We start from the raw sequence: 12,388 nt of genomic DNA on the forward strand, positions 1-12,388 counted from the left end.
CACTGCCAAGTCTGTGGCGAGCCTTGGAACCACAGAGGGCAACATAACAGGGAGGAAAAATAAATAAATAATTAAAACCCACAGATTACCCACAGATTGGGCACAGAGTGCCCAACGGTAACTCCCCCAGCAGAGAAGCAGCGCAGACGCCTGCATCCACCACTAGCAAGTGGGGGCTGGGCAGGGAGGCGCGGGCTGCATTGCTTAGAGTAAGGACCGGGCCTGAATGCCCCAAGGGCAACCTGAGGGAACTAACTTGGGCTAGCAAACCAGACTGTGGGACAGCTACCACGTGAAAAGCCCTAACCTAAGACACCGCCAGGCCCACGCACAGAACAAAGGTCTGATTAGAGCTATGCAAAAAGCCCTAACCTAAAACACCCTCAGGCCCATTCACACAACAAAGGACTGAACAGAACTAGCAGGCGGCAGACCATCCCCGTCCGGTGACAGGCAGCCAGAGCCAGAAGTGGGCAATTGCGGCTCCAGAGAGGCATTATCTACCAAACTGCAAGAAGGCTTCATAGCTAACCAAGACTTCTTGGCATTCTGGATGGCCAACCTTTGCCTGAGAAGGTGCGCCGGTTGTACACCCAGAAAACCAAGCAGCAGGGATGGGGGAGGCAATAAGTCACAGCGACAGAACTCGCCAACACCTGGTCACGTGAGCTTCTCAGACCTGGGAAGGGCACAAAACGCAGGCCCAAACAAGTCTGCGCCTCTGAGGACTACCCGAGTACCTGAACCTGAACAGCTTAGACCTCGGAGATGCATGCAGCCCAGGGCCAGCTTGGACGGTTCCCCACGGAGGAACCCAGAGCCTGAGCTGTGTGGGCAGGGAGGGCACATGCATCTTGAGTGGGGGCAGGCCCAGTGTGGCTGAGACACTGCGAGCACATGCCAGTGTTATTTGTTTTCAGTGTCCCTCCCTCCCCACAGCACGGCTGAACAAGTGAGCCTAAAAAAGTGTCCACCAGCACCCCTTGTGTCAGGGCGGAAATCAGACACTGAAAAGACCAGCAAACAGAAGAAGCTAAAACCAAGGCAACCGCCTTGGAAGTGACAGGTGCAATAGATTAAAACCCTGTAGTTAGTACCGACTACATAGGAAGGGGCCTATAGATCTTGAGAAATATAAGCCGGACCAAGGAGCTATCAAAAAATCAACTGACCCCACACTGCCCACAAGAACACCAGAGAAAGTCCTAGATATATTTTTACTATTTTTATGATCATTCTTTTCTTTTTTTTTTTTAATTTTTAAGTCCTCTATTACTCCTTTAATTTTCATTTTTATAGCCTACTATTACTTTGTAAAAAAAAAAAAAAAAAGAGAGAGACCCTATTTTTAAAGCAAACTTCATACATAATATATTTTATAATTTTTGTGACTTTTTTTCTTTAATATTGAATTTTTGAAAATCCAACCTCTACTCTAGATTTTTAATCTTTGCTTTTTGCTATTTAGTATCAATTTTGTACCTTTAAGAACCCAATCTTCAGTACCCATTTTTACTTGGGAGTGAGATTACTGGCTTGATTGCTCTCTCCCTCTTTGGACTCTACTTTTTCTCCACCAAGTCTCCTCTATCTCCTCCCTCCCTCTTTTTTACTCTACCCAACTCTGTGAATCTCTTTGTGTGTTCCAGACAGCGGAGAACACTTAGGGAACTGATTACTGACTGGAGCTCTCTCCTTTTGATTCCCCCATTTATCCTCCTGGCCACCTCTGTCTCCTTCCTTCCTTTTCTCTTCTCTGTATAATTCCATGAACATCTCTGAGGGGTCCAGACTTTGGAGCACACATAAGGAAGTGATTACTGGGTAGCTTGCTTTCTTCTCTTTTGATTCCACCTCATCTCATCCTGGTCACCCCTATCTCCCTCCTCCCTCTTCTCATCTCCATGTAACTCTGTGAACCTCTCTGAGTGTCCTTCACTGTGGAGAAACTTTTCATCTTTAACCCAGATGTTTTATCAATGGTGCTCTATAGATGGAGAAGTCTTGAGGCTACTGTAAAAATAAGACTGAAAACCAGAAACAGGAGGCTTAAGTCCAAATCCTGAGAACACCAGAGAACTCTGGACTCCAGGGAACATTAATTGATAGGAGCTCATCAAATGCCTCCATATATACACTGAAACCAAGCACCACCCAAAGGCCAACAAGTTCCAGAGCAAGACATATCACACAAATTCTCCAGCAACACAGGAACATAGCCCTGAGCTTCAATATACAGGCTTCCCAAAGTCACTCCAAACCCACTGACATCTCATAACCCATTACTGGACACTTCATTGCACTCAAGAGAGAAGAAATCCAGCCCCACCCATCAGAACACCGACACAAGCTTCCCTTACGAGGAAACCTTGACAAGCCACCCATACAACCCACAGTGAGGAAACTTTACAATAAAGAGAACTCCACAAACTGCCAGAATACAGAAAGGCCACCCCAAACACAGCAATATAAACAAGATGAAGAGACAGAGGATTACCAAGCAGGTAAATGAACAGGATAAATGCCCACCAAACCAAACAAAAGAGGAAGAGATAGGGAAACTATCTGATAAAGAATTCCAAATAATAATAGTGAAAATGATCCAAAATCTTGAAAACAAAATGGAATCATAGATAAATAGCCTGGAGACAAGGACTGAGAAGATGCAAGAAAGGTTTAATAAAGACCTAGAAGAAATAAAAAAGAGTCAATATATAATTAATAATGCAATAAATGAGATCAAAAACACTCTGGAAGGAACAAATAGTAGAATAATGGAGGCAGAAGATAGGATAAGTGAGGTAGAAGATAGAATGGTAGAAATAAATGAAACAGAGATGAAAAATGAAAAACGAATTAAAAGAAATGAGGACCATCTCAGAGACCTCTGGGACAATGTTAAATGCCCCAAATTCGAATCATAGGAGTCCCAGAAGAAGAAGACAAAAAGAAAGACCATGAGAAAATACTTGAGGAGATAATAGTTGAAAACTTCCCTAAAATGGGGAAGGAAATAATCACCCAAGTCCAAGAAACCCAGAGAGTCCCAAACAAGATAAACCGAAGGAGAAACACCCCAAGACACATATTAATCAAATTAACAAAGATCAAACACAAAGAGAAAATATTAAAATTAGCAAGGGGAAAACAACAAATAAAATGCAAGGAGATTCCCATAAGGATAACAGCTGATCTTTCAATAGAAACTCTTCAGGCCAGGAAGGAATGGCAGGACATACTTAAAGTGATGAAAGAAAATAATCTACAGCCCAGATTACTGTACACAGCAAGGATATCATTCAAATATGAAGGAGAAATCAACAACTTTACAAACGAGCAAAAGCCGAGAGAATTCAGCACCACCAAACCAGCTCTTCAACAAATGCTAAAGGATATTCTCTAGACAGGAGACACAAAAAGGGAGTATAAATTCGAACCCAAAACAATCAAGTAAATGGAAACATTATCATACTTATCAATAATTACCTTAAACGTAAATGGGTTGAATGCCCCAACCAAAAGACAAAGACTGGCTGAATGGATACGAAAACAAGACCCAAATATATGTAGTCTACAAGAGACCCACCTCAAAACATGGGACACATATGGACTGAAAGTGTGGGCTGGAAAAAGATATTCCACACAAGTAGATACCAAAAGAAAGCAGGAGTAGCAATACTAATATCAGATAAAATAGAGAGTAAAACAAAGCTTAGAAAGGAGACAAAGAAGGACACTATATAATGATCAAAGAATCAATCCAAGAAGAAGAGATAACAATTATAAATATATATGTACCCAACATAGGAGCACCACAATATGTAAGACAAATGCTAACAAGTATGAAAGGGGAAATTAACAATAACACAATAGTGGGAGACTTTAATACCCCACTCACACCTATGGATAGATCAACTAAACAGAAAATTAACAAGGAAACACAAACTTTAAATGATACAATAGACCATTTGGACCTAATTGATATCTATAGTACATTTCATCCCAAAACAATGAATTTCAACTTTTTCTCAAGTTCACACGGAACCTTCTCCAGGATAGATCACATCCTGGGCCATGAATCTAGCTTTGGTAAATTCAGAAAAATTGAAATCATTCCAAGCATCTTTTCTGACCACAATGTAGTAAAATTAGATCTCAATTACAGGAGAAAAACTATTAAAAATTCCAACATGTGGAGGCTGAACAACACGCTGCTGAATAACCAACAAATCACATAAGAAATCAAAAAAGAAATCAAATATGCATAGAAATGAATGAAAATGAAAACACAACAACCCAAAACCTGTGGGACACTGTAAAAGCAGTGCTAAGGGGAAGGTTCATAGCAATACAGGCATACCTCAAGAAGCAAGAAAAAACACAAATAACCTAACTCTACACCTAAAGCAACTAGAAAAGGAAGAAATGAAGAACCCCAGGGTTAGTAGAAAGAAAGAAATCTTAAAAATTAGGGCAGAAATAAATGCAAAAGAAACACAAGAGACCATAGCAAAAATCAACAAAGCCAAAAGCTGATTCTTTGACAGGATAAATAAAATTGACAAACCATTAGCCAGACTAATCAAGAAACAAAGGAAGAAAAACCAAAACAATAAAATTAGAAATGAAAATGGAGAGATCACAATGAACAACACAGAAATACAAAGGATCATAAGAGACTACTATCAACGATTATATGCCAATAAAATGGACAACATGGAAGAAATGGACAAATTCTTAGAAAAGTACAACTTTCCAAAACTGAACCAGGAAGAAATAGAAAATCTTAACAGACCCATCACAAGCACGGAAATTGAAACTATAATCAGAAATCTTCCAGCAAACAAAAGCCCAGATCCAGACGGCTTCACAGCTGAATTCTACCAAAAATTTAGAGAAGAGCTAACACCTATCCTACTCAAACTCTTCCAGAAAATTGCAGAGGAAGGTAAACTTCCAAACTCATTCTATGAGGCCACCATCACCCTAATACCAAAATCTGACAAAGATGCCACAAAAAAAGAAAACTACAGGCCAATATCACTGATGAACATAGATGTAAAAATCCTTAACAAAATTCTAGCAATCAGAATCTAACAACACGTTAAAAAGATCATACACCATGACCATGTGGGCTTTATCCCAGGGATGCAAGGACTCTTCAATACCTACAAATCAATCAATATACTACAACACATTAACAAATTGAAAAATAAAAGCCATATGATTATCTTAGTAGATGCATAGAAAACCTTTGACAAAATTCAACATCCATTTATGATTAAAAAAACTCCCCAGAAAGCAGAAATAGAAGTAACATACCTCAACATAATAAAAACTGCCACTGCTGCTAAGTCGCTTCAGTCATGTCCCACTCTGTGTAACCCCATAGACGGCAGCACACCAGGTTCCCCCATCCCTGGGATTTTCTAGGCAAGAATACTAGAGGGAGTTGCCAGTTCCTTCTCCAATGCATGAAAGTGAAAAGTCAAAGTGAAGTCGCTCAGTCGTGTCTGACTCAGTGACCCCATGGACTGCAGCCTACCAGGCTCCTCCATCCATGGGATTTTCCAGGCAAGAGTACTGGAGTGGGGTGCCATTACATTCTCCAATAATAAAAACTATGTATGACAAACCCTCAGCAAACATTATCCTCAATGGTGAAAAATTGAAAGCATTTCCCCTAAAGTCAGGAACAAGACAAGGGTGCCCACTTTCACCACTAGTATTCAACATAGTTTTGAAAGTTTTGGCCATGGCAATCAGAGCAGAAAAATAAATAAAAGGAATCCAGATTGGAAAAGAGAAGTAAAACTCTCACTGTTTGCAGATGACATGATCCTCTACATAGAAAACCCTAAAGACACCACCAGAAAATTACTAGAGCTAATCAATGAATATAGTAAAGTTGCAGGATATAAAATCAATACACAGAAACCCCTTGCATTCCCATACATTAATAATGAGAAAATAGAAAGAGAAATTAAGGAAACAAGTCCATTCACCATTGCAAAAACAAGAATAAAATACTTAGGAATATATCTACCTAAAGAAACAAAAGACCTATATATAGAAAACTATAAAACACTGGTGAAATAAATCAAACGGGACATTAATAGATGGAGAAATATACCATATTCATGGATTGGAAGAATCAATATAGTGAAAATGAGTATACTACCCAAAGCAATTTATAGATTCAATGCAATCCTTATCAAGCTAATAACGGTATTTTTCACAGAACTAGAACGAATAATTTCACAATTTGTATGGAAATACAAAAAACCTCGAATAGCCAAAGCAATCTTGAGAAAGAAGAATGGAACTGGAGGAATCAACCTGCCTGACTTCAGGCTCTACTACAAAGCCACAGTTATCAAGACAGTATGGCACTGGCACAAAGACAGAAATATAGATCAATGGAACAAAATAGAAAGCCCAGAGTTAAACCCATGCACCTATGGACACCTTATCTTTGACAAAGGAGGCAAGAATATACAATGGAGAAAAGACCATCTCTTTAACAAGTGGTGCTGGGGAAAGTGGTCATCCACTTGTAAAAGAATGAAACTAGAACACTTTCTAACAACGTACACAAAAATAAACTCAAAATGGATTAAAGATCTAAACGTAGGATCAGAAACTATAAAACTCCTAGAGGAGAACGTAGGCAAAACACTCTCTGACATAAATCACAGCAGGATCCTCTATGACCCACCTCCCACAATATTGGAAATAAATTTAAAATAAACAAATGGGACCTAATTAAAATTAAAAGCTTCTGCACAACAAAGGAAACTATAAGCAAGGTGAAAAGACAGCCTTCAGAATGGGAGAAACTAATAGCAAATGAAGCAACTGACAAAGAATTGATCTCAAAAATATACAAGCAACTCCTGCAGCTCAATTCCATAAAAGTAAACGACCCATTCAAAAACTGGGCCAAAGAACTGGGCCAATGGAGACATTTCTCCACAGAAGACATACAGATGGCTAGCAAAGACATGAAAAGATGCTCAACGTCACTCATTATCAGAGAAATGCAAATCAAAACCACTATAAGGTACCATTTCATGCCAGTCAGAATGGCTGCTACCCAAAAGTCTACAAGCAATAAATGCTGGAGAGGATGTGGAGAAAAGGGAACCCTCTTACATTGTTGGTGGGAATGCAAACTAGTACAGCCACTATGGAGAACAGTGTGGAGATTCCTTTAACAATTGCAAATAGAACTACCTTATGACCCAGCAATTCCACTGCTGGGCACACACTGAAGAAACCAGAATTGAAAGAGACACGTGTACCCCAATGTTCATCACAGCACTGTTTATAATAGCCAGAACATGGAAGCAACCTAGATGTCCATCAGCAGATGAATGGATAAGAAAGCTGTGGTACATATGCACAATGGAGTATTACTCAGCTATTAAAAAGAATACATTTGAATCAGTTCTAATGAGGTGGATGAAACTGGAGCCTATTATACAGAGTGAAGTAAGCCAGAAAGAAAAACACCAATACAGTATACTAACACATATATATGGAATTTGGAAAGATAGTAATGATAACCCCGTATGCAAGAGAGCAAAAGAGACACTGATGTATAGAAAAGTCTTTTGGACTCTGTGGGAGAGGGCGAGGGTGGGATGATTTGGGAGAATGGCATTGAAACATGTATAATATCATATGTGAAACGAATCACCAGTCCAGGTTCGATGCATGATACAGGAAGCTTGGGGCTGGTGCACTGGGATGACCCAGAGGGATCATATGGGGAGGGAGGTAGGACGGGGTCAGGATGGGGAACACGTGTACACCCATGGCGGATTCATGTTGATGTATGGCCAAACCAATACAATATTGTAATGTAATTAGCCTCCAATTATATAAACTTACATTAAAAATAATAATAATATCACTCTGGGTCAATTAAAAAATAATAAAAAAAAAATCAGAGAATTTCAACATAAAGTCAAAATGGGAATGGTTTTGAAGACAACGAATATCAATTTTTTAATTGAAGTTCTTAGAGTAGCTCTCATACATGTTATTGCTCTTGTTTAGTTAACTCCTTGTTTTAGAACTTTTCACTTTCATTGATGCTTTATTTGACAACTTGATCTCTCATTTTAGCCTACTATTTATTGATATGAGGTATTTTCTATCACAGAATCACAAAATTTCACTTTCAAACTATTTATAAGAAGCACACACATATAAATAAGCAGAATAATGACTTTATGGACACTATAATTTGATCACTCACATTAAACCATAGTTTTGTCTTACTGGGTTCATTATTTTAAAGTAACACATACTTACATGTAAGCCTAATTTCCATCTGTCCAACCTCTCTCAATCCCATTCAGCCACCTCATCTAGAGAAAATTAGAATTGACTAATACAACATGTCCAACTCTTTTGCAACCCCATGGACTGTAGCCTACCAGGCTCCTCTGTCCATGGGATTTCCCAGTCAGTAATACTGGCGTGGGTTGCCATTTTCATCTCCAGTAGATCCTCCTAATTCAGGGATCAAACCCATTGTATTGAGGAGGATTCTTTACCACTAAGCCACCAGGGAAGCACTGTATACATACGTGAAAAGTGAAGTTGCTCAGTCGGGTCTGACTCTTTGCAACACCCTGGACTGTAACCTACCAGGCTCCTCCATCCATGGGATTTTCCAAGCAAATGTACTGGAGTGGGCTTCCATTCCCTTCTGCAGGGGATCTTTCTGACCTAGGGATTGAACCCAGGTCTCCCGCATTGCAGGAAGAGGCTTTACTGTCTGAGTCAACCAGGAAGCCCCATACACATATTACATATGTACATATGTATAATTGTTAGTTACGTGGTTTTAAAATTGATATGAGTGAATTTAAGATATTTATATATTTTTGTGATTGGTTATATACATGTGTAATTGTATATGTCTATAGAGATGTAATTTGTGATCGGTGTTACATATATGTATCTATATGTAAGCTTTTTTCTTGCTCAACCTTAAAAGTTTGAGATTAACTATCTTGATTGTTACGGATTTGATTCACATATTTGATCTACATAGACATTGTAGTTACTTTTGAGTATTCTTTATTATGGATAATGATGCAGATCATATTTTTATTCCTCATGTTACCCATACGCAATAATGTTTCTAGTCTATGTACTTGGATAATACTTGAAAATTATTAGGTCATAGTGTATAAAGACTTTTACATCTAATAGATACATCATAGATGTTTCATAGTGATTCTATCAGTTTATATATTGATAAAATTTGGGGATTATTTATTTGCTAACACCTGTAGCCCTGGTAATGGTAAACTCTGAGAGTTGGTGATGGACAGGGAGGCCTGGTGTGCTGCAGTCCATGGGGTCACAAAGAGTTGGACAAGACTGAGTGACTGAACTGAACTGAACTGAACTGTGTCCCTGTGGCTCAGAGGTAAAGAATCCACCAACCAATGCAGGAGACTTGGGTTCAGTTCCTGGATTGGAAATATCCCCTGGAGAAGGAAAATGGCAATGCACTCCAGTATTTTTGCCTGGAAAAATCCCATGGGCAGAAGAGACTGGGAGACTACAGTCTGTGGGATCACAATAAAGTCAGATATGACTTTACTACTAAACAACAACACCTCTAACAGCTTTTCATGATGTCATGTCAGTTAAACTTTGCTAGCTGAAAGGAGGCAATGATATATGATTGTAGTTTTATTATGAACAGTAAAAATGAATTTACAGTACCGAGATACTGGATATCTGCATGCAAATTTATGAAGCTCTTAACAATTAGTTTTGTTGCAGCTACACAATGAGAGACCCTGTAGTTGCTCTTTCCTCATTCCTAACTTTTCACATTCAGAAAACTAAGATTATGGCATCTGGTCCCATCACTTCATGGGAAATAGATGGGGAAACAGTGGAAACAGCGTCAGACTTTACTTTTTGGGCTCCAAAATCACTGCAGATGGTGACTGCAGCCATGAAATTAAAAGACACTTACTCCTTGGAAGGAAAGTTATGACCAACCTAAACAGCATATTCAAAAGCAGAGACATTACTTTGTCAACAAAGGTCCATCTAGTCAAGGCTATGGTTTTCCAGTGGTCATGTATGGATGCGAGATTTGTACTGTGAAGAAAGCTGAGAGCCAAAGAATTGATGCTTTTGAACTGTGGTGCTGGAGAAGACTCTTGAGAGTCCCTTGGACTGCAAAGAGATCCAACAAGTCCATTCTAAAGGAGATCAGCCCTGGGATTTCTTTGGAAGGACTGATGCTAAAGCTGAAACTCCAGTACTTTGGCCGCCTAATGCGAAGAGTTGACTCATTGGAAAAACCCTGATGCTGGGAGGGACTGGGGGCAGGAGGAGAAGGGGACGACAGAGGATGAGATGGCTGGATGGCATCACTGACTCGACGGACATGAGTTTGAGTAAACTCCGGAAGTTAGTGATGGACAGGGAGGCCTGGCACACTGCGATTCATGGGGTCACAAAGAGTCGGACACAACTGAGTGACTGAACTGACTGAACTGAACTTTCACAGGCATTCTCAGACCTTGCTTCGTGACTATGTCCTGTGTTTCCTGTCTCCCCTAACCACCAACAAAGTTTTGCTCTAATAGTTTGGACATGAATGTTTTGGAACCACTTGAGCACTCAAGTAAGCATAATTTGAAATTACAGGTGACAAAGTCCCACTGAGTAAGCTTTGACTAATAAAAATGAGAGCTGGCAGACAAATTCCTTTTTCTATCTTACTTCCTTGAAAACTAGTGCTTTGTTGATGTGCTTGCCTATGTGTTTCAACACATTTTTTTTTAAGTATACTTTTTATTAGGTTTCATTATTCCTGAAAGCTTTATTTCTTGTGATATAAATTTGGTTAGATGCAAGATATCAATGAGCTCAGAAAGGTTGATAACTTAATAGGTAAAATGCTGCAAAAAAAAATAAAACTTTCAGTAATCAAACAAAATGTCAACATGTCTGTGGCGAGGAAGATGATCTGACTCTTAACAACTATCCAAGAATCTATTCCAACATAAATCCACCTTAACTATCAGGATTTTTCTTTCTTGTTAAAAAATTATAAAAATATTTTTCTAACATATATTTTATTTTAGATTGTATTTATTTTAAAATTATTGTGTGTTCCTTATATTAGTATGTTTTCTTTGAACAATTAATGGCTTTTAAAATAGGGAAAATTGGGTACTTGAAGTTGGAATGAAAAGGATTAAGCTTTCTTTATTGATATTAATGGGATTTTAACAATTTTCTACCTATTCACTTAGCAGGATTTAATTCTAAAATGAAGATAGCTGTAGTTTTAAATTTGCATTAATCTGAATGACTGACATGGGCTATCCAGGAATCTCTTCAATGCATCCTTCACGTCCTTGTTCCTCAGGCTGTAAATGAGGGGGATTCAGCATTGGGATCACCAGGGTATAGAAGACCGAGGCCATCTTATCAGTATCTAATGAGTGGTTGGTCCTTGGCTGCAAATACATGAAGAGAAGAGTCCCATAGAACACAGTGACAGCTATCATGCAAGAAGCACAGGTGGAAAACGCTTTTTGTCGCCCTTCTGAAGAACGTATCCTCAAAATGGCAAGGATGATGTTGAAGTACGATGTTAGAACAATAATCATAGAGAAAAACAAATTGGTCCCTGAAAAGGTAAACACTGCTGTTTCTGGAATGTAGGTATCAGAACAGGACAATGCTAACAAAGGGACATTATCACAGTAAAAATGGTTGATCGTATTGTACGAACAGTATGACACGGAAAACACACAGGAAGAGACCATCAGTGCTGTGGTCAGACTGTAGATGTAAATAAGGGCCGCCAGGAGAAGGCAGATCCGTGGAGAAACCACCACCCGGTAGAGCAGGGGGCTATAAATAGCCACATAGCGGTCATAGGCCATGGCAGCCAGCACGAAAATCTCAGCCACAACAAAAGCTATGAATCCACCTAGTTGGGCTGCACATGCATAGTAAGATATGGTTTTCTTTGTAACCAGGAAGTTAACCAACATTTTGGGAGCAATGACAGAAGAATTGCCCAAATTGATGATAGCCAAGTGCTTGAGGAAAAAGTACATGGGGGTTTGAAGTTGAGAGTCCACGCTGTTGAGGATGACGATTCCCAGGTTCCCTGTTATGACCTGTCCATAGATGACCAGGAACACACAGAAAAGAGGAATCTGGAGTTCTGCAAGATCTGAGATTCCCATTAGAATGAATTCAGTCACTTGAGTGCGATTCCCTGGAGCCATATATTTTGCTGATTTCACCTTAGTAGGGAAAATGGAAGTGATTAATAGACTGTAAAGTGGTCCCTATTTTTGTTACATGCCATATTGTTAAG

At 39.3% G+C, this 12,388-nt stretch overlaps 1 protein-coding gene across 1 annotated transcript; it reads right to left on the reverse strand.

The window, feature by feature from the left end:
- Positions 1–11,313: 11,313 nt before the first annotated feature.
- LOC133261476 (olfactory receptor 8J2-like) lies at positions 11,314–12,388 on the reverse strand. The gene has a single exon (XM_061439954.1). The coding sequence runs from the start codon at positions 12,294–12,296 to the stop codon at positions 11,376–11,378; it is 921 nt and encodes a 306-aa protein (XP_061295938.1). The 5' UTR covers positions 12,297–12,388; the 3' UTR covers positions 11,314–11,375.

Source organism: Bos javanicus, chromosome 15 (assembly GCF_032452875.1).
Source record: "Bos javanicus breed banteng chromosome 15, ARS-OSU_banteng_1.0, whole genome shotgun sequence".
Taxonomy (NCBI): Eukaryota; Metazoa; Chordata; class Mammalia; order Artiodactyla; family Bovidae; genus Bos; species Bos javanicus.

What these genes read in the sequence shown, in the direction of transcription:
- LOC133261476 (XM_061439954.1), bottom strand. Translation starts at nt 12,296, where the DNA reads ATGGCTCCAGGGAATCGCACTCAAGTGACTGAATTCATTCTAATGGGA.